The sequence below is a fragment of the Capricornis sumatraensis genome, chromosome 20, assembly GCF_032405125.1.
Source record: "Capricornis sumatraensis isolate serow.1 chromosome 20, serow.2, whole genome shotgun sequence".
Taxonomy (NCBI): Eukaryota; Metazoa; Chordata; class Mammalia; order Artiodactyla; family Bovidae; genus Capricornis; species Capricornis sumatraensis.
In genome coordinates this window covers 13222862-13245550 of record NC_091088.1, presented here as the reverse complement: position 1 = coordinate 13245550, position 22689 = coordinate 13222862, and the positions used below count along the sequence as shown (strand labels likewise).

General features: G+C 48.4%; 1 protein-coding gene across 1 annotated transcript in view; it reads left to right on the top strand.

Annotated features, from left to right (window-relative positions):
* Positions 1-22689, top strand: part of CDYL2 (chromodomain Y like 2) — an 87138-nt gene that overhangs the window by 25785 nt on the left and 38664 nt on the right. The window contains exon 3 of the mRNA XM_068992232.1: positions 9143-9731. Within this exon, the coding sequence (XP_068848333.1) occupies positions 9143-9731 (589 nt within the window). The remainder of the gene's footprint in view (positions 1-9142; positions 9732-22689) is intronic.

The window sequence follows — 22689 nt, the reverse complement described above, 5'->3', positions numbered from 1 at the left end:
TATCCTCCACTTGTTTATTTCAGAATCAGCAAACATTTTGTTCAGTGGACCAGATAGCAATTATTTTAGTCTTTGTGGGCCACACAGTTTCTGTTATACGACTAAGTATTCTTATAGCATGAAGCAGCCATAGTTAATACATAAATGAGTGGGTGTGGTGTGTTCTAATGAATCTTAATTCTTAAAAACAGACCCTGGACCAGATTTGGCCTGTGACCAATTCTGATAATTAATTCATTTATTTATATCAGGTGACCTCATGGGTATTTGTTTCATTCTTTTAGGTTATAAATGTAGTATTATCCCTATTTGCTTTTTTCAAATTGTTCCAGCCACTGGGCACTCTTTCAGTTTCAGATGGCTTCTTTGGCATTTCCTCATCAGCTGGGGTTTATTGATTGATTAAACCCTATCTTATTTTCTGGCATTACGAGATCCTCCAGACTCTGTTTTTAAAACACGGTTTATTGTTTATTTTGTGCCCTAACGAACAAAATGTCTTCCTCCTCCCTTCTCAGCTGAAGGTCCACTTGACTGGCTTTAGACTTCTGAAGTTCACATTATTTATGCTTTCAACTTGTGTACCATTTTGGATGGAGGAAGGCTGGGGTGTGAGGTGGGGAGTTTAATTTTTTGAAACCAAGAAAGTTTGCAAAAATAGAGATTAAGTTGATGTATTCTCAACCTTTGCTTCCCCCCAAAGAGATCTTTTTTTGACGTGCAGACTCAAGATACAGAGACCTCTCTTGTTATTCCTTGTTAGTGTTCTTGTCTTTGATTTTTTCCTCTTTGCCAGGCTTACAGTTCTTGGATCTCTGTATAACCCTCCTATATGTCTACTCTCATTTCTTTAAAAGCCTCTGTGTCCTTTTCTTCTGCGTTCTTGGAGCCTGTTGCAAGTATGTTGTCTACATCACTGATCTGATTTTCTGCTTGTTGCCTCTGTCCTTTCCTGGTTCCAGTGGGAATTTTATTTCTTTGCTGGCATTTTTTCCTTTAGCTTCCTTACATGTTTTCTTATGTAAATGAGTCTTCCTTTATTTCAATTCCCTTCTCAACCTATTGATTTCATCATCATCATTTATCTTTTTTCCTTTTTCCTCACTCTTTTTAAAAAAGAGGTCGTATTTTCAATAGTCTTTGAAATCACAACACAAATGGTATCCAGAAATATACGGTAGTACTTCTAGTGCAGTGTTCCTGAGAATTTTTAGTTATGATCATGTTCTGGTATGTTTTAGAAGTTTTTGTAAATACATTACCAGCTTTTGTCTGTGTGCTCTCGATCAAAGAGGAGTCTCTGGTTTAGTGTTTTCCAACAGAGTGGGTGTGGGCATTGGTCTTGGTCCTCTCCTCACTTAGATGCTGTTGAGCCCCCCATTCTGACCCTCACCCAGAAGCCAGCTTGAATCGTATGGCTCTGAGCCGAATTTCTGCCTCTATTTCCTTAGTGTAGTTCACGTGTAGTCCAACAGGACATGCCGCCTGTTGGTAGTGCCTTATTCTCTGATGAGATAATCTGAAGCAACCATAGTCTTCTAACCCGGACGCAGTCCATACCTAGTTGTCTGCAGAACTTACTCCATCTTAATTCTTCCCGAGGACTTCACGTGTGCTTGCCTGCTCAGTCACGTCCGTCATGACTGACTCTCTGTGACCCCGTGGACTGTAGCCCCCCAGGCTCCTCTGTCCATGGGATTCTCCAGGCAAGAACACTGGAGTGGGCTGCCATGCCCTCCTCCAGGGGATCCTCCCGACCCAGGGATCGAACCCTAGTCTCCTGCATTGCAGGCAGATTCTTTACCACTGATCCACCAGGGAAGCCCAAGGACTTCATCCCCCATGTCAGACGATGGGAGCCTGTGCCATTCTACCTCCAAATCAGTTGTCCCAGGACACTGAAAGGGTGCAGATAGAGAGGCCCTCATGGTTGTTGGGTCTGAGGTCCAGGATTCTGGAAATGTCCAGGGATGGCTGCTCTGGTGCAGGTGTGGGCAGAGAGCCCAAGTGGACATCACCTTCCTTTATTCCTTTTTGGCCTGGCTCTTTGCATTCAGAGGTTCAGATGTACTAGTAACCCATAGTTTCTCAATCCAACCCCATCTGGTATGAGGGGCATTCTTTCAGGAGTCTGGACAATCTGAACCTGTACTTCTGAGCAGTTGTCATTTTACGAACTCTTTTGGTTTGGTGGGAAGCTGGGAGAGGGAAGATGACTGATAATTGTTCTGTTTCCCTTTGAGCTGATGGAGCATGGGAGCAGGAAGGGAGGGAGTTCCACATGGCGTGCTGGGGAGCCCAGGAGAGACAAACTCAGGAGGCCACTATTTATTGAAGTACACTTGATTTACAATGTTGTGTGAGTTCCCGGTGTGCAGCAAGGTGATTCACTTATATGTATTTATTCTTTTTCAGATTCTTTTCCATTGTGGGTTATTATGAGATATTAAATATAGTCTTTTTGTGTTATATAGTAGGACCTGGTTGTTTATCTGTTTTATTTATAGTAGTGTGTATCTGCTAATTCCAAACTCTGAATTTATCCCTCCTCCCCACCTTTCCGCTTGCTGCTGCTGCTGCTAAGTCGCTTCAGTCGTGTCCGACCCTGTGCGACCCCAGAGACGGCAGCCCACCAGGCTCCCCCGTCCCTGGGATTCTCCAGGCAAGAACACTGGAGTGGGGTGCCATTTCCTTCTCCAATGCATGAAAGTGAAAAGTGAAAGTGAAATCGCTCAGTCATGTCCGACTGTTAGCGACCCCATGGACTGCAGCCTACTAGGCTCCTCCGTCCATGGGATTTTCTAGGCAAGAGTACTGGAGTGGGGTGCCGTTGCCTTCTCCAACCTTTCCCCTTAGGTAACCATAACTTTGTTTTTTATGTCTGTGAGTCTGTTTTTGTTTTGTAAATAAACAAATTTGTATTATTAATTTTAGATTCCACATATAATTGATATCATATGATATTTGTCCTGGTATGACTTTCCTGTCTTAGGGTGATAATCTCGACGTCCATCCATGTTGCTGCAAATGACATTCTTTCTGTTTTATGGATGAGTAATATTCCGTTGTGTGTGTGTGTGAGTGTCTCCATCTACTTTATCCATTAATCTGTTGATGGACATTTGTTTCCATGTCTTGGCTGTTGTAAACAGTGCAGCCATGAATATGTGGTGCTTGTATCTTTTCAAATTAGAGTTCTCTTTAGAAGGCCACTTTTAAGCCATGTAAAGCTGCTGTAAGTTTTCTGGGACCTGGCAGGAGTTGGGGGAGCATCAGCAGCTGCAGATACACCATCAGCCTCAGTCAGGCTGGGCTCGCTGAGTAAGAGTGGGGAGTGGATATGGTGTCATCACTGAAAGCACGGGGTCTGGAGCTCAGACATTCCTGACCAAGTCTTAGCTGTCCACTGCTTGACAGAGGTGGGGTCTTGGTCAAAGTCTTTAACCTCTGGGTGCCTCAGTTTTGCCTTCTATAAGAAAGAGGATAAAGTTACCTACGTCATTTGGCTATTTTGAAGGTGAAATGAGTTAATATATACAGTGTTAATCTGCTATGCAGCGATCGCGTGCAACGGTGGCTGGCGCTTGGTCGATGCTGAGCGAGTGTAAGGTGGCGCTGCTGTGATCTGGCCCACCTGCTCGTGAGCAGCAACTGTCCTGCTGCCCGGAGAGGCCTCTCAGGGTCCAGATTTTCTCCGTCTCTGAAGGTCCCGTTCCTTCTCAGAGGAGCCTCCCTGCCCATCTGATTTGAAGTAGCCATTCTTGTCACAGCCCCTTTCTCTCCACCGTCAGAGCACTTTTCATGGTTATTCCCCCGACTCTGTGCCGCCTCGCTGAAGCGCTCTGCTTCCCGCAGCCTGAGGGCACCGTCCTGGCAGTCTGCGGGTTCGCCAGGGCCTGCGGTGCCTTGTGTGTGGACTCATTAGAGTGTTGGGTGAGCGACTTCATGAAGCCGCCTTCTTCCTCAGTGCCCGTCGCTTTGCTTTGCTGGCCCATGTGCTTGGCAACTTGCTTGCTTGGTTCCAGTGGCTTCCCACCAGTGAGGTGTAGCCAGTGGCCAAGAACTCCTGCCGAGGAGTCAGACGAACTGTGGTTCCGTTCTTGGCTGACTGCCTGCTGACCGTGGATGGAGGGAAAATTATCTCCCTGCTCTGAGCCTCAACTTCCTCAGCTGTCAGTGGTGAGAATGCTCCTCAGGGGAAAGCTCGGGTGGGAAGGTGAAGTCTGACTCCTTATAAGTTCTTAGTACAGTTCCCGGCATGCTTACTTAGCATGTACCACTGAAGGTGACTGGCATCATCCTGTTCCTAATGATGCAGCCGTCCAGTTGTCATTGCAGCGCTGGTAATAGCTGCCTCAAAATTTCCCTGCCCCCACCTGCAGTAGAATACCATCTGTATCAGCAGGGATCACAGAGGGGAAATGTTCATTAATGATTTGGTTGAACTCCAAGGAATTGTTCAGGGCCTCAGATTGTTTACCTTTGAAAAGAGAGGGTGGCAGGTGTGTGGGTACGTGCTTTTTTAATAGTGTTCATGAATTTGTAGGTAGGGCTTCCCCTGTGGCTCAGCTGGTAAAGAATCTGCCTGCAATGTGGGAGACCTGGGTTCGATGCCTGGATTGGGAAGATCCCCTGAGACGGGAAAGGCTACCCACTCCAGTATTCTGGCCTGGAGAATTCCATGGACTGTATAGTCCATGGGGGTCACAGAGTTGGACACGACTGAGTGACTTTAACATGCATTGGTAGGTAACTTCAGGTTAAGGGAATTGACAGCTGTGTCCATTCAGAAGGTGAATTTCAGCTACTGGAGGAGGGCTGTGCAGGTAGGGTGGGGATTCAGAAGCAGAGCTGCCAGCACCTGGGGGCCCAGCTCTCTGTTTTCAACAGGTGCAAGGAGTCAGGGACAGTGGAGGAGGCTGGGGGAGCTTCAGGGAAAGAGATTTTCCAGAGAGAATGTTGCTGTCATTTAACACTCAAGTCCTAAATAATGTGGGCTTTTGTTATCCTCAGAACAGATTAGCTTTCTGGTTCTATGTGAGGCTTTCCTGAGAAGAAGAGGAAAAGAGGGTCAGAAAACCTGTATGGGGATGTAAAGAAGGAGATTAGGTCCCAGGAGATGGTGCATTCAAAGTCTCAGGGGGTGTCTCGGGGCTAAATTTCCTCTGAGCGCCTCGTGGGCATTTTGGTCTTTCAGAAAAAGCAGTTGCTTCTCTAAACCTGGAAAAAAAAAACTTTTTTTTTGTTTTTGTTTTTTTTTACAAAGTGTGTAAACTGTGGAAGAAAAAAATGTATTTAAAAGCACTCTTGTCACCTGAAGTTTTGTACTTCTCAGAGCAGTTCCACTCATCTTGCAGTGCTTTGTGACTGATGTTCAGGACACTTTACTTTCTCATCACACCTCATTGCTTTTAATTCTCCCAACAACCTTGCGGGAAGCTGTTATTATTATCATTACTATTTCTGTTTAACGGAGGGGGACAGGGAGGCACAGAGAGGTTAGGCAACTTGCCCAGGGTCACGTATATACAAAGTGGAAGAGCCAATAGTTTTTTTCCTGCATATCAGGCTAGTAATGATCCTGCTAATACCGCTCATTGTTGGTATTGGGTTAACTTAAGTAGAAATGACTGTCAAGTTACCCACCCACCCTTGCTGACTAAAGGCTTCTTGAGCTGCTCTCCCCTGCATGGCATCTCCCCCACTCAGAAGGACTTACCTCAGCAGGTGGACTCCCCTAGGGAGGAGCTGACTACCCTCAGGACGTCTATTCTGCTGGGTGGGGACACATTGTCTTTAGCTACTACCCAGGTTTGCATTCACTGGAGGATATGCAAGGTGAAGTGACCTTCACCCTGGAATGCTAAACACCTTATCTGTATATTCTCTATGGTTGCCCTAAGTGGTAGGTGCTGTTATTTCCCTCTGGCTAGGCAGGTCATCTGAGGCCCAAAGAGATGTAGTAACTTGATCAAGAACACACAACTCCTTAGAAGATTTAAGTCTTGCTCCATAGCCTCTATTCTTAAATACTATACTAAGCTCATCTGATGAGTGTGAGCCATCCATTCATCCACCCATTTATTCCTAAACTCACCTCTCTGCCTGCCTTTTTCACCCATCCCCCATCCATCTAGTCATTTGTCCATTTATATATCTTTCCATCACCTGCCCATCTCACTATCCTCCCATGTTTATCTCTCCATCCATCCATCTATTCATCCATCCCACTATCCACCCATCTGTTCATTCATTCATTCAAGCATCCATTTTTCCATCCATCCATCCATCCATCCCATTATCCACCCATCTGTTCATTCATCCATTCAACCATCCATCCATCCATCCATCCACCTACCTACCAACGATTGTATTGGCTGTTTGTCTAGCATGGTTTTTCTGCTTCATCCTGGGGAAGAAGTTTCTCCATCCTGGAGGTCAAGCACATGCTTTCTGAAGCTGGAGACCTCCATGCCCACACATTTGTGGCCTTAACTCATAGCCCTTAGACATATCTGGGCTTCCTCCTGACACTCCTAGGCTGGCGTTCTCCAAAATGCTGCTCTTTTCAGCAGTGGCATTCTGCTTGTGTGCTTTCCTCCCTCTGTAAACTTGCAGAGGGTTTCCCCTTCAAAGTCCTGCTGCTGCTGCTGCTAAGTCGCTTCAGTAGTGTCCTACTCTTAGCGACCCCATGGACTGCACCCTACCAGGCTCCTCCATCCATGGGATTTTCCAGGCAAGAGTACTGGAGTGGGGTGCCATTGCTTTCTCCGCTTCAAAATCCTACAAATGTGCAAAGCTGCAGGCTCCTCCACAAACACTCCCAACTTTCTGCAACATTATCACAAATGAATACCCAGCTACCCCATTCCTTGACTCAGAGATTGAAAGTTTGATTAGTTTGGCATGATTTTACGTTTTCAAGCTATTATAGAGTTTGTGTGATACTTCTAAAAATTATATAATCAATCCAAAACAGATGTTCAGAGCGCATTTTAGAAGGAAACAAATTTTAATAGAAATAGGCCAATTTGATTTGAGATGAATCAATTAAGGAAACAATTTAAATTGTCTATGAAGAAGCAGTATTATAAAAAGGCAATATGGTCTAGCTATTAAGATATTTATTAAGTGCAAAGCAATGAAAGTCATTTAATTATTTTGCATAGCTTCTGTTATACCCAGATATTGGGAGACAAGTTCACTTTTCAGAAATTTTCACTTCTTATTATGGAAAAATTTAAACATAAAAATTCTAATATACAAACATAAACAGTTGAAAATGAACCCATGTTTACCTATTACCCATCTTTAACAGTTACCAGCTCTAAGTGTAACCACTTTTCCCCCTCTCATATTGTTGGTTTTTTTTTTTTTTTCTATGAGTTTCAAGAGCATATCCTTTACTTATTACTTTCATTGGGTCAAAGTTCCATCCTAGAAAATTACGTTGACACTGAAATGTAATAAACATTTGAATGTAATAGTTTACTTTTCCTTTGAAATTTAGCTCTTTTTTTGGTAGAGCAATGGAAATTTTCTTTCTTTTTTTTTTAGTTAAAAAATTTCAAACCTATAGTAAAGTTGAGAGAGTAATAAATAAACCCTTGTATACCCTTCACCTCGTTCACCAGTTATTAGCCTTGGGACTGGCATTTTCTAAGTGTGCTTTCCCATGATAATACTTGAAGACAGAGATTCCCTTACCTTTGACGGTACGCAGACAGTAGCACATGACTTGAAAACCAGATCTCCGTTCGGATCTTACCTCCACTATCCCTAGCCCTGCATTGTAGGTCTGTTGTCTCATACTTAATTCCTCATTTATCAAATGGATAGTAATAATGTACATTCTGGGGGGTTATGCAAGGTATATACCGTCACCTTGCTTGGCAGTTGTATCTGTAATGTTGCAGCTAGGGGAGCCAACTAGGGGGACATTGGGCGTCACTGATTCCAAGCAGTTTTGGTCAATATGGAAGATTTTTATAGTTGAGAGATTTGGTATGGCCTAGTGAGTAAGAAGGCAATGGCACCCCACTCCAGTACTCTTGCCTGGAAAATCCATGGACTGAGGAGCCTGGAAGGCTGCAGTCCATGGGGTCACTGAGGGTCAGACATGACTGAGCAACTTCACTTTCACTTTTCACTTTCATGCATTGGAGAAGGAAATGGCAACCCACTCCAGTGTTCTTGCCTGGAGAATCCCAGGGACAGGGGAGCCTGGTGGGCTGCTGTCTATGGGGTCGCAGAGTCGGACACAACTGAAGTGACTTAGCAGCAGTAGCTGCAGTGAGTGAGAAAGTAAATCTGGGCTGAGAGTGGTTCATATCCCAGTTCTGCTCTTACCAGTTTGGAACTTAGTTGACTGACTTAATCTCTCAGCCTCTTTTCCTCTCTGTAAAGTGGGGATAGGAGGAACGCAGCATTGGGTTATTGTCCGGAGAAAATGAAGTGAAAGCATCCGTGCCCAGCAGTTAGTAGCATCTGCCTCCTCACACATGCCCAGAAAACATTACTAATCATTAGTATTATGATAAGTAAGGACACGTTAGCAGAGTGGGTGGAAAACCCACACCAAATTGGTCTTTAAAAGTCTGATTACACTTTTGTGCCACAGAAAGAATAAAGACCTTCCGCGAACACTCACAATGTGATTTTGAGCTAGGGTAAGCCTTGGGGACTGCCTGGGTGGTCCAGTGGTCAAGACTTTGCCTTCCAATTCAGGGGGTGCCGGTTCGATCCCTGCCTGGGAGTTGAGATCTCACATGTCTCAGGGCCAAAAAGAATGAAAACATAAAACAGAAGCAATATTGTAACAAATTCAATGAAGATTTTAAAAATGGTCCACACCCAATCTTTAAAAAAGAAAAAGAGTAAGCCTTGGACCAACAGGTAGAGGCAAGCAGCCAGGCGTGACATCATGCAGTTGTCATGGGAAACAACCACGTGTGTGCCTTTGGTTCCCTTCAGCGATCTCCTGAAATAAACCAGCCTCGAAGGCTCCTGGGAGGGTCAGCCTCCTGGCCCCTGTAGCCAGGACAGACACCTCTGTCCTTGTGTTGTTCTTGTGACCTGGCAATGATTTGATTTTTATTTTTTCCTTCTCTCTCTCTTTCCTGACTCTCCTCCCGCATCCCAGGTCGAAAGGATTGTAGACAAGAGGAAGAACAAGAAGGGAAAATGGGAGTACCTGATCCGGTGGAAAGGCTACGGGAGCACGGAGGACACTTGGGAGCCCGAGCACCACCTGCTGCACTGTGAGGAGTTCATCGATGAGTTCAACGGGCTGCACCTGGCTAAGGACAAGAGGCTCAAGTCGGGGAAGCAGCCCGGCGCCTCCAAGCTCCTGCGGGACGGCCGAGGACCCTCTGTCGAGAAGCTCCCCCACAGGCCCTCGGACGCCAGCAAGAGCAAAGGGACTTCCCACAAACGGAAGCGGGTCAACCCTTCCCTGTCCAAGCCCAAGAAAGGCTATTCGGCCAAGCCCCCCGCAGGCGGGGACCGGGCCGCCAAGACGGTGTCTTACAGGACTACCCCCAGTGGCCTGCAAATCATGCCGCTGAAGAAGGCGCAGAACGGCATGGAGAATGGGGACGCCGGCTCCGAGAAGGACGAGAGGCCCTTTGGAGATGGGTCCCACCAGCCCGACCTGGATCTGAACGACGTGGGCGAGCAGGACCTGGGCGACTGCGACGGGAGCCCTGCGGCGCTGGCGGAGAATGGGCTGGGTACGTGGCTGCTCTTCCTCTCGATTGGGGCTTTGCGGGCAGCCTGGGGAAACACAGGGCCCGTGCCCTGGCTCTCTCACCTGGGGCCCTGCGGGCTCAATCCCTTGCCCACACCGGTCCCGGACGCCTATGTAGGTGGGGGAGGCCAAGCCACTGACGCTCCAGCCAAGGCCAGTCCCAGGTCCACCGTCCCCAGCTGCCCTTGGGGACACCCGAGGCCATGGTAACCGCTCTGGAGGCCCTGCCCTGAGGGCAGCTCAGAGTCCCTAACCCCCAGGACCTGAGATTCGTGTCCCCGGGGGCCAGTGTCTCTCTGGGGCTCACGCGCCTCCCAGAGCCCTTGCTTTCAATCTCGTTGTGAACCCAGCACCATAGCCCAGAGAGGTGGAGTCTGGGCCGGGGGCTGCTCCTCCTTCTCAGACCCAGTTTGGACTTGGAATTCCCCAAACTGGCCCTTCAGTTGGAGCTCCCTGCCCCCATCTCTCGCTAACACACATGATCAGCCCCCCGGTCTGTATTAGGTCCCAGAGGCTGCCTGAACACCTGCCCCCCAGGCTCCTTTGGCTTGGTGCCTTCTTGCCCTCTCTTGCAAGTCACCCAGCAAAGATGCTGGAATCCCCCCTCCCTCTGACCAAGCCCTCACAGGCACAACAGGGGAAAGAGGAGACAGTGACCCAGGGTTTTCAAGCTCTCGAGTCTGACTTTCCCTCCGTAGTCAGATGGTTTCCTGACTGAGTCCTCAGCGGCCACGTCTTCCAGGTGGGCAGTCTGCACCTGTTACCTGCCTTGCTTCATTTCTCAGATACCTGTGTGTCCACGCGGTGAATTTTTCTCTTTAGCCACCAGGACTCCAGGCCTTGGGACGTCAGGAAATTCTGCAACTGGTGTGGACAGCCTGTGCCCAACACAGTAGGGCCTTCCGATGCCCCGGGTGGAACTGGAGTGCGTGTGGGCAGAGGGTGTCAAGAGGCAGGTGGGGCGGGCTGGGAGAGTTTCCGGAAGGATGGGGTGACAAGGCACGTTACGGGGATAGTGATGTCAGAGTTCAGGGCGCTCAGGGTGTGTGTGGCTGGGAAGAGCATCCCCTGGGGGGAATCCAAGCAATCCGCTTTTGAGGTCCCTGTTTCTCCAGAGAGAGGAATTTCACCCAAACGGGATTGATTTAGCAGTCTCTGCCCCAGATTGACTCACGTTTCCGTCTGGGGATCCCTGATGCTGACATGACTCTGCCTGCTAGCATATGGAAAAACTGTTTGTTTTAAAAAATCCATCTCTCGGGGAGGAGTGGGCTCGTGTGAATGAGGCCTGGCACAAACACCGGTGTTTGACGTTCCCGTGACAGTCGCCAGCAGTGGAGGGATTCCCCGTCTGGGGCAGGGGAGCCTTGGCGGCTCCTCAGCTGGAGGCCCAGGGGCTTGGCGGTGACTGCGGGTGCCCTGGCTGGTAGCAGCACCCCGCCCACCTGCTCTGCTCAGGAGGGGGCCGCCCTAAGAGCGGGGTGGGGGGCCAGTGTCAGGGAGGGCCATATGCTGACTCCAGCCGCCAGACCACAGGGTGGAGGGACGCCAGGCCTGTGGAGGTTGTGATAAAGGCTTGCTTCTCCTTCAGTGCCCCTTTCCAGGGGCGGCGTGGCTACCAGCTGTGTGCACTCCGTCCTCGGGTCTGGTTGATACCACCTGATTCAGGATGGGGCACGGTTCCCCGCCACCGGGGGAGACAGATGAGGACAAGCCTGCCAGCCCTGGTGGAGGCCTTGTTGATACTGAGTGCCTCCCTGGACCTTTCTTGTTTCTGATTTCTTCTTGGCCTTATTTATTCCCAGTGTTGAACATTCTGTACTCCACTCGGGCCCACGCCTGCGTAGAGAGGAGGAAGTGCCTTTCTCTTGTTTGGTTTTGAGTGTCCCCAAAAGGTCCTTTGGCTTAATCGCATCCTATAATATTGGTGTCCTTCAGGTTCTCTTAAGGCTAGGGCAGTGGTCCTCAAAGTCATGTGTAAGATTCCCTGGCACTTTCTAAAAAGGCAGGTCCCATAGAGTCTGATTTCCTAAGTCTGGGGTGGAGCCCAGAAGGTGGGTTTTTAACAAGCACCTCCTGGTGGCTCTCCTGCATTTTGGGGACCTGCTCTGTGGTAAAATGGGGTGGCAGTTATGTTTTGCATCAGCTGTCAATTTACGTTTTTTCTGTTCTTCGCAAGAGTTGGTCACTATGCTAGGTGCTTGGAGGTAAGGCATAAAAGCATAGGTTAGGGCTGTGCCTTTTGAAACTTAGAGGCTGCTCTCCAGTGAGTTGAAACTGGGTGTCTCTAGGTCGTTGTTGAGAAGACTCCCGAGGCTGACACGCTGGTAGGAATAGCGTGCTTGTTAGAGACGGTGCGCCTTTCTGCACCTGGGTTGACATCTTCTGTGGTCAGTGGGGTGATAAATGCCCAAGCCCTGGTCAGCCTTTAACACTCTCGCTAGAGATAGCATCATATCCAGGTCTTGGAGTAACTGGGAAGAGGAAAAGACAGAATCCTCGCCAGAGAGAGAGAGAGAGAGAAAATGCGAGGTTTGGAGTTCTTGAAGAAGACCCGAGACAGGAAGTTGTGTGGTTCCAGAACTTTCCAGCCGGGGGTCAGAGGTATAGTCAATCAACACACGATTCCACTTATGTTTTCAGCCGGAGGGAAGCCTTGGTACAGCCAGTGTCCATGCCCGCACGGACCCTGAATGTTCTTCTTCCCTCTTTTCCCCAGCCCCGCCTTCTCTGACCACATCCACCACTGACCCAGAACCCCAGGGGCACAAAGAGGAGGCAACAGGGTTTTCAGCACAGAGGGCCCTCATATTTGCCTGGCAGAAGATGGGGAGATCCTGGCCACGCTTTCCCAGCATTTGTTTTGGGGGAGGGCTGTTGCTTTTTATATGATTTCAACTTCTCTTTGGTGAATTAAGGTTCTGCATACAGAAAAGCAACTTATGTAACACGTTACTCATTTACTGCTGACTTCCCCGATCTGAGCTGTGGGAACAAGTGCTAAATTGGGGCTCTAGCGGGTGGTGCTTTGGTTTCAGACAGCAGTTTCTCCAGCAATGTTTGGAAGTGCATGCAGGGGCCCAGGATGGCTTTTGCTTCTGATTCTTTTCCCGTAATGACAAATGGCTCTGTGGTCCAGATACCATCTGCCTCAGTGTCCCTTTGGGAGCTTGTTAAAAATGGTCTCTACGCCCATCAATGAATCTCAGGGGGCGGAGTGTGGATTGTGTCTTTTAAACGCTGAATTTTCACAGCCATGGTGTATACAGCAGTTCTCATGGAAGCGTTTGGTTGTAGTGATGAATGGTTCATAGTCCACGTCCTTTGTTGGTAGATTCAGAATTACTCCTTGAATTTTAAGCTTGTAAGTAGGAATGTGATTTAGTTCTTTAAAGGTTTAAAACCTTAAATAACTTCTCCTTCTTGCTCATACACTCTCTACCAGGCATCTCTCTCTTTTTCGCTGTCTCTTTTTTTCTAAAACAAACCTGTTTCATCCATACGGAAGAGCTGTTGGATTAGTGAACTCCCCCTGTAGTCTGGTCCAGAATTGGTTAGCACAGTTTCATCAAAATACACCAAAGCATCAATTGTGTCTGATTCTTTGAGACCCCATGGACTGTAGCCTACCAGGTTCCTCCTCGTTACCAGGCTTTTCCAGGCAGGAATACTGGAGTGGGTAGCAATCCCCTTCTCCAGGGGATCTTCCTGACCCAGGGATTGAACCCTAGTCTCCTGCATTGCAGGCAGATTCTTTACCACCTAAGCCACCAGGGAAGCCCAAAGCATTAATACTTGACAGATTCAGATGAGCCTTTAACCTGTGGACACATCCCTGACTCAGAGCCAACTCTGAGCCCCAAACACAACACACAGGTGCCTGGTGTTCCCCCAGTTTCCGTGCAGCCGATGAGTTTTCGCTGTCGACGCTGACCCTGTGGACCCGTGTTCACGTTTCTCTGAATTTTGGGCATCACCGTCCTCGCGTCCTGATGACTGTCTTTTGGAGCACAGGCGCTGTGTCTCAGACGCCGCCTGATTCAGTGTTTTCAGAACTGTTCCCATCATTGAATGAGTCATCCCACACAAACGCACAACATTTGCCGTCTCTTCTCCATTGATCTTGTAAAATTATCTCAGCTTTCACTTCTATCGTGTTTGTTTATCTCTCCCTACTCACTCTCTCGCCACGATTATCGTTTTCCCTTTTATTGATCCTCGTGGAGTAACTGTGCTTTAAAAGCACCTCAGAACTAAGCACGGACAGGGGAGGTGCCCGGTGACTTTCAAGAGCCCTGGGCCCTCAGGTGTGGAGCTGGCATCAGGATCCACTGGAGGGCATGTTAAAACACGATTACGGTGCCTACCCCTACTGACTCAGCCGCTGTGGCAGAGAGCCTGAGACTCTGCATTTCTAGCAACTTCACAGATGCTGTGGCTGGCTCACGGACCCTGCTTTCAGAACCACTGGTCTGGACGAGTAAGCACCGAGACGATTAGGAACGCCAGCTGGTGGTACTGGGGAGCTGAAGCACTTTTGCTGTGGATCTTGAGTTCGCCTTTGTGAGAATTCACAAGGTGAAAGTTTGTGGAACAAAGTTGTTGAGTCGAAAGTCTTACCATGCGGGAACTTCCCTGTCAGGCCTCGGAGTGTACGAAGTCCTTTCTGTGGTCCTTACAGCAGCCCTGAGTGGCAGCTGTGGTTAATCTACCCATTTTTCGTGGGAGGAGACTGAGGCTACAAGTGCTCAGGTTGGCACTAGGAGAGAAATCCAAGCAGGCCGACTCCAGAGCTAGTCCCTAGATCACCGCTCAGCTGGCTCCCAGGCAGTACAAGGCAGTTCCTGATCACTGATAAAAATACGCCCTGACTGGGGGGCCCTGGAATGTTGGTAGGGCAGAAGCCATTTGGACTCATCCTTGTTGTTTATTGATGGATGGATATAATCCTTCTAAGCCTAAGAAACTGAGGTTAACTATGTGCCATTCAGTTTGAAGAGCTTCCCTGGTAGTTCAGCTGTGAAGAGTCCACCGGCCAATGCCTGAGACGTGGGTTTGATCGCTGAGTCGAGAAGATCCCCTGGAGAAGGAAATGGCAACCCACTCTAGTATTCTTGCCTGGGAAAGCCGGTGGACAGAGGAGCCTGATGGGCTACAGTGCATGGTGTCACATAGAATTGGACAAATTTAGCAACTAAATAGCAACAACATTCAATTACAAACCCAGGAGCAAGTGGTCAATTTCTTAAAAAAGATACAACTTAAGCAAACAGAAAACCTGAATAAGGGCTGCTGCTGCCGCTGCTAAGTAGTATCAGTCATGTCCAACTCTGTGCGACCCTATAGACGGCAGCCCACCAGGCTCTCCCGTCCCTGGGATTCTCCAGGCAAGAACACTGGAGTGGGTTGCCATTTCCTTCTCCAATGCATGAAAGTGAAAAGTGAAAGTGAAGTCACTCAGTCGTGTCCAACTCTTAGCGACCCCATGGGCTGCAGCCTACCAGGCTTGGCTTTTAAATTCCAGTATTAAATCAGTCGTTCCACGTCCGAAGGCACACAGACTCAGGTGGTTTTACAGGCAAGCCTATCCAGTATTCTAGAACAGAAGCATCTCTCCCATACCCGAATGGCTGCAGAGAAAACAGAAAGAGAGGAGACACCCCAGCTCCTTTGATGAGGCCGGCATAACCTGGATTTCCAAACCAGACAAGGAAGGGAGGAACAAGGAAAATTAGAGGCCAGTTTCACTTAAGGATATAGTGATAAAAGTCCTGAATAATGCCCCCCACCCTGGGCTTGTTACGGTTCCCTGATACTTCCTCAAAACTGACTGTTCCAGAAAGTCCTCACTCCATGCTCTGAACTTGACCCCAGTTCATGACCTTTAGAATCACCACCACTCCTGGAGGTGCCCAGCTTGTCTCCGGAAGAGGTCCCGAGTGTCAGAGGCAGTGGCCCCGAGCCATCTCGGTGAATCACAGGAAATCTGAAGAGGGTGTCCACACGGGGCCTCTTGTGAAGGCAGGTATCCGTTTTCCTGGGCACAGCTGTTCCTTTAACACACTTCAGACACCCACTCCTAGGCCAGCAGACTTTGACCCGCCTTGTTGTTTTTACAAAAGTGGGTCATTTTCCAGAGTATAGCAGCCACCAGAGCCTAAGGGATTCTTACGTTTTGTCTTTCAAAGCGTGGCAAGTGAGCGACTTGTGCGAATGAATGAACTTAAAACCCTTTTATGGGTAATGTGTGCAGACCCGTCCAACTTGGCCACTGCCTCTGAGTGGAAAGTGCCTGACTGTGGTGGAAAATCTGACTGTCGGCTTGACCCACAGCAGATCCAAGGGGGAAATCAACTCTCCTGGTTGGCTCCCCAATCCCGGGTTTGATTTTGGCATCCAGAGGAGACCGATGGAATCTTGACCACTGTCAAGACTTGGAAATCGACTAATCACTTTCACTGCCAGCTCAGATATTGTTTTCCTCTCTCAACCACCTCAAAAAAGCGTCCTTAGGAATTGTTTCCAAGACCTGTTTATCAGTGGTGAACTAAAGAGGTGGGGTGGGGAGTGGAAGTCCCCCGCCACCCCGCCAGGCACAGGCTGTGAGGGGTACCTTGTCTGCACGTGGTACAATTTGGCTTGCAGACGTTGGTGAAAAGCTAGTCTCCCCCTTCCCTGGGTAGACCCCCAGGGACCAGGGCTCCAGCTCCACCCACCCCCCCAGCTGGCCCTACAAAGACCACCCTGATGATGCAGGCCTGGGCTCCACAGCAGTAGAAGCATTACCGTTTGTGTTTGATGAATGCCTGCCATTTAATCCCCTCACTGGCTCCCTGACTTAGCAACTGGACAACATAGCAACATAACAAGCTTAGCTATGATTAGCCTTGCTTATAGATGGGGAAACTGAGGCGTGGAGGGGTGGAGACATGGGGTGCCAATGGCAGGGGCTGGGTGGGGCCTTAGTGCCAGGTCTGGCAATGCTGAAGCCCTCAGAGGTCTGTGACCCGTTTTTACCAAAAGGCATTACAGGGATTTAGGTTCAAACCAGCAGGCTTCCCCAGGGTCCTAGGGCAATGTTCTGGCCAGCATCCCTGGGCCTTCCTATGAGACATCTTCAGTGGTTCCAAAGATGCTGGCTCAGCATTCCAGGGGGATGGAATTGTCAGTCCTGCACGAGGATTTTCCACTAGGCTTGATTTTTTTTTTTAATTTATTGGAGTATAGTTGATTTGCCATGTTGTGTTAGTATCAGGTATACAGCAAATGATTCAGTTATACATATATTCATTCTTTTTCAGGTTCTTTTCCCATATAGGTTGTTACAGAATATGCAATAGAGTTCTCTGAGCTATACAGTAAGTCCTTGTTGGTTATCTGTTTTATTTATTTATTTATTTTGTGACTGGCTTATTTCTTTTATTTTTTAATATAAATTTATTTATTTTAATTGGAGGCTAATTACTTTACAATATTGTATTGGTTTTGCCATACATCAACATGAATCTGCCATGGGTGTACACGTGTTCCCCATCCTGAACCCCCTGTTTTATATATAGTAACGTGTGTTTGTTAATCCCAGGCTCCTAATTTATTCCTTCCCTCCACATTTCCCCTTTGGTAACAATAAGGTTGTCTTTGAACTCTATAAGTCTGTTTCTGTTTTATAAATAAGTTCATTTATGTCTTTTTTTTTTTTTAAACCTCTATTCTTTATAGTAAAAGACACACACATACAGATTCGCAGCTCTTCTAGGGAATTCCCTTAATTATCAAAGTTCATTTCAGGGCTAGAAGAATTGGCAGAAAATGAAAGTTAACAGTGTCCATCAGCTGATGAAAGGGTAAACAAAACTTCTTATATTCAGACAATGAAATGTTATTTAGTCATAAAAGGGAATGAAGCGCTGACGCAGGCTACAACGTAGATGACTCTTGAGAATACGATGCTGAGTGAGAGAAGCCAGTCACAGAAGGCGGCTTACGGTAGGACTCTCTATTTGGTAGGTCCAGAACAGGCAAATCTATAGAGACAGAAAGCAAATTAGTGGTTGCCAGAGGTTGAGGGAATGAAAGGAAGGGGAAATGCCTGCTGATGGGTACAGGGCTTCTTTTGGGGGCAATCCACATATTCTCAAATTTGATTGTAGTGATGGTTGTGCAACTCAGCAAGTGAATTTAGGAATCACTAAATTGTATACTGTGGACGGGTGAATTTTATAGTATGTAAATGATGACTCAAAACAGCTAGTGCTGACCGCATGCCTGGGAGCCCTGAGTGCTGTCCGCAGAGACATGCCCCTTTGCTGCCCCAGGAAACTGGGGCTAAAGCACACTTCTCAGGCACGTCCAGGTGAGCTGCAGTGCAGCCACAGCGTGACTCCCAGAGCCCAGGTCCCATCTATGAAAGGCGGGTGCTCTTGGTGGAGCAACAGCCCGTCTGATTTTCCTGTGGCTACTGTAACATGCTGAGTGGTTTAAAGCAACGCACATTTACACTCTTGGAGTCCTGGACGTCCGAAGTCTACAGTGAACTGGCAGGGCTGTGCTCCTAGAGGGCTCTCGTTTTCTTGTCTTCTTCGGTTTCCAGAGGTCGCCCGCTCTCCTTGGCTCCTGGCCCCCCATCCCCCTGCTTCTGCTGTCACGTGTCCTTCTCTGCCTCTCCCGCCTCTCTCTCATAAGGACCCTTGTGGTGATATCGGGTCTGTCCTGTGTGATCTAGGGTGGTCTCCTCTGACAAAGCTCCTTTTGCGACATCAGGTCACGTATCCCGGGGTTCTGGGTGTGAGGATGGGGACATCTTTGGGGGGGTGCTTTATCCAGCAGACCACTCGCATGTAGGAGAGTCTGGAGGGAAGACAGTCGAGACACATGGGTTTATATTCCTGCATGGGCGGAAGCCAGCTGGTAACAAGGAAGCATGACTTTTGTCCTCTGGGTTAGACAGTACGTGCAAATGGAATCATCTGCTTGGTGTGGACTTGTGAACAACCGGCGGGCATTGAACTCGGCTTAAGTTTCCTTGTTGATTTTAGAGATGGAAGGCCAGCTGAGGCTCCCACAGGATAGGAGGCACTTTCCAAATTCCACGATGCCTCTGCACGTGGCACACCTCGCATCTGCGTTTACTGGAGAGGAGCTGACCCAAGCCCTCCAAAGGCTGGAGCCTTACTAGTGATAACGATAACAGCAGTGGCATCAGTAACAGACACTTAAGACGTCTTTGCTGGGGTTGGGTGTGGCGCTAAGGACTGTAGGCAATAGTTCAGCCAGTCCTGACAACTCTGTGGAGTAGCTTGTCTTTTTCATCTCTAGTTTACAGGTGAGGAAACTGAGCCTTTAAGAAGTTAGGACTCCCCAGAGGGTAACATGCCAGAGTCAGAATTCTGACCCCCGCTTTCTGCTTTTTTAAAAAAAACATTTATTTATTTGGCTGCTTTGGATTTTAGCTGCGTTGCACGGAGTCTTTTAACTGTGGCCTGTGAACTCTTGGCTGCAGCATGTGGGATCTAGTTCCCTGACGGGGGACTGAGCTGGGGACCCCTGCCTTGGAGTGTGTGATCTTGGTCACTGGACTACTAGGGAAGTCCCCTGACCCAGCTTTTTACTTTTGAGATTCGGGGCTTTTAAAAACCTCTCTGTCACACTGTCTTGCTGTGTGATATCTAACTTTCTTCCCAGACCCTAATCACACAGTGGGAAAAAGCCTGTTCTGCTCGTGTGTGTGTGTGTGTGTGTGCATTCAGGTACACACCCCTGTGTGTCTATGTTTGTGTCTGTGTGTATGGAAAGCATTTTATATGACAGCATTTGCATCTTGATTTTTCTACTCAACATAGCATATACCTATTTCCATACTGGGCAGGTCTTCATGTTTATAATTGTAGTCATGCCATTTTATATATATAAGAAAATGTACATTTGACCTAGACTTCTGTCGTTAGACACAGATTGGGTCTAAACTTCCATGGAATCGCAAAGAGTCAGACATGACTGAGCAACTGAACTGAAAACTTCTTTGGTTTTCTCTTGCTTTATTTCTGAATTGTTTTCTTAGAATAAATTCCCAGAGGCACTTGTTCTAGGGTTGTACTGGTGATTTTGCCCTTCTCCCCAGCGAACAAAGTAACCAACGAGGTAGTTTTACTTTTGCCATGATCCAACCAGTCCATTCTAAAGGAGATCGGTCCTGGGTGTTCTTTGGAAGGAATGATGCTAAAGCTGAAACTCCAGTACTTTGGCCACCTGATGCGAAGAGTTGACTCATTGGAAAAGACTCTGATGCTGGGAGGGATTGAGGGCAGGAGGAGAAGGGGACGACCGAGGATGAGATGGCTGGATGGCATCACCGACTCAATGGACGTGAGTCTGAGTGAACTCATGGAGTTGGTGATGGACAGGGAGTCCTGGCGTGCTGCAATTCGTGGGGTCGCAAAGAGTCGGACACGACTGAGCGACTGAACTGAACTGTCAGCATTATTTGTGGGAACCAGAAAGAGGAACTTCAGTGTCTCTCTGATTTGCATTTCTTAACTCATCACTGAGGCTGAGTCTTTTCTGCACATGCTCATTGAGTCTTTGGGCTTGTCTGCTCTTGTCTTTGAACCTGGGGAGAAGGAACAGAGGGGTGGCAGGCTGGGGAGGAGGTGGGCTTGTGTTGAGGGGAAGACTCAGGGAGACTTCTGAAGGCTGGCAGGGCCAGGGCAGGAGATGCCAGGATACTTGGGGACCCAACCCTAGTTATAGTTACAGGACCAGTTGCTTTGCGGCGGCAATCATGAATGGAAGGACTGATCCTACTTTTCTGATTTAGGGTTTCCTGATGACTTTCTGATCCTGTATTATGGATGAACTGTCAGAAAAGACCGAAATAGCAAAATCTCCTCCTGGCTTATATGTCAGCAGACCACCCTCCACTGGGGTCACGCGTCCACTTCTGGATGCCCAGCCCAGCATCCTCCCCAGTGCACTTAGCCCAGATGCCCAGTCTCAGGTGGCCTCCTGGAGTTCTGACTTGGTTCTGGGCTCCCCCTACCCTCTGGTGTCCACGGCTGGGCAGGGCCACTCTCCATGGTCCTCGGCACCTGCAAGTCCTGAGCTGTAAAGGCTTTGTGGGGGGGGGGTGGCCCCCATCTCGGCCACCCCCTCTCAGGTACTTTGCGGAAACTTTAGGGCATGACCTTGGCCCTGCCTCGTCCGGTTTCCCGTCCACGTGGTAGAAAGCAGTATCCACTCTTGTCCCTTCTTGCTCTTTTTCTTGTGGGTATTTATACCTTTCAGAAAATTGATTCCTTCACTGCTGTTTCAGGGTGGTTTTCACCCTGAATGGAGGCCTGGAATGGAGGCCTGTCTAACTGCCGTCCCCAAAATGTCCCCTCCCTTTCCCGCCCCGAGACTTCTTTCCTCCCTCCCTCCTTCCCTCCCTTCCTTCTTAAAGTTAAAAAGTAACTTAGTTCAAAAAATTGAAACACTATGGAAAGTGTAAGCTTTTTAAACATTCAAGTTCCCTCCTTTTTTCCCCCTGAATTCTATTTAGAGATGACTGATGTTCACATTTCCCTATGGGTCATTCTGGACTACTCTCTCAGCTTATGCAACTTGTCTATATATTTATTTATATTTATTACGCATTATATGTTGCACGTGTAAAGACGTTCTGTTTGCTCAAAGATCTGTTGAAGGCATGATGAACGAGGATAGTCCCACCTCTGTGGGTGTGTGCACATGTAAGAAACCGGGGCCTTACTGAGAAGGTGGCATCTGGGTAGAGACTGGAGGTGGTGAGAACACTGTGTTTTAAATCTGAAACTCCATCTGTGTCAGGGGAGTGGATGCGCCTCCCCTTTCTGGCTGCCCAGGCTTTCATGGCTTGCAGGGACTTAGCTGGCCTCTCTGATGGGCATCCAGGCGGCTTCCCGAGACACACACCCTCGCCAGCTCTGGCCGTTGCCAGTCTTCGTCACGCTTTTCCAAGCTCTGCGGTTCTGATTTTAGTCTACAAATGAGAGTGAGCATCTTCTCACGTTCCCAACACTTGTGCTTCCTCCCCTGGGAGGGGCCTGAGCCTCGTCATGCCAAGCAGAGCAGGGGATGATGCTCAGTAGGGTGGGTGGACCAGGCATTCGGCCACGTGGCTGCAGGCAAATCTCTCAGCTTCTCTGGGCCAGAGGCTTCATTCATAAAATGTAGATGTAATCATGCCTCATGAGGTTGTGTAAAGAATAAGGGAATTCATTCATAGAAAGCCTTTAGAATATTAGGTGGCACATGGTAGACATTTGATAAATATTAGCTATGTTATTTCAGTCCTCTGCCCATTTCTCCTGCGTGTGTGCGTGCTAAATCGCATCAGTCGTGTCTGACTCTTTGCAACCCCATGGGCTGCAGTCCTCCGGGCTCCTCTGTCCGTGGGATTCTTCAGGCCAGAACACTGGAGTGGGTTGCCATGCCCTCCTCCAGGGGATCTTCCCAACCCAGGGATTGCACCCAAGTCTCTTGCACTGCAGATGGATTCTTTACCCACTGAGCCACCTGGGAAGCTTTTATTGTTTTAGAGCATTTATATATTGTATACTCTAATCCCTTGTTATATTTGTTAAGTCAGCTGTACTCACTGAGTGACTGCTGTATACCAGGAACTGTCAAGTGGCAGTCCCTCATAGCATGATGGAGAGAGACACAAAAGATATTGAGGGAGTTACAAGCAGGGGTGCCAAAGCCAGCCTGGGAAAGGAGTTAGGAGAGGGCTTCTTGGAGGAGGTGACACGCAAGCTGAGTCTGATAGAATGAGGTGGAATGAGCAAGGACAAAGGCAGGGCTGGTGGGAGAAGATGACAGCACCCCCAGAAGCATAAAGCCCAGGATCAGCGTGTGGGTATACCACACCACATCACAGAGAAAATTCTGGACAACCCTGCAGGGGAGGCTGAAGCTCCAGGGCT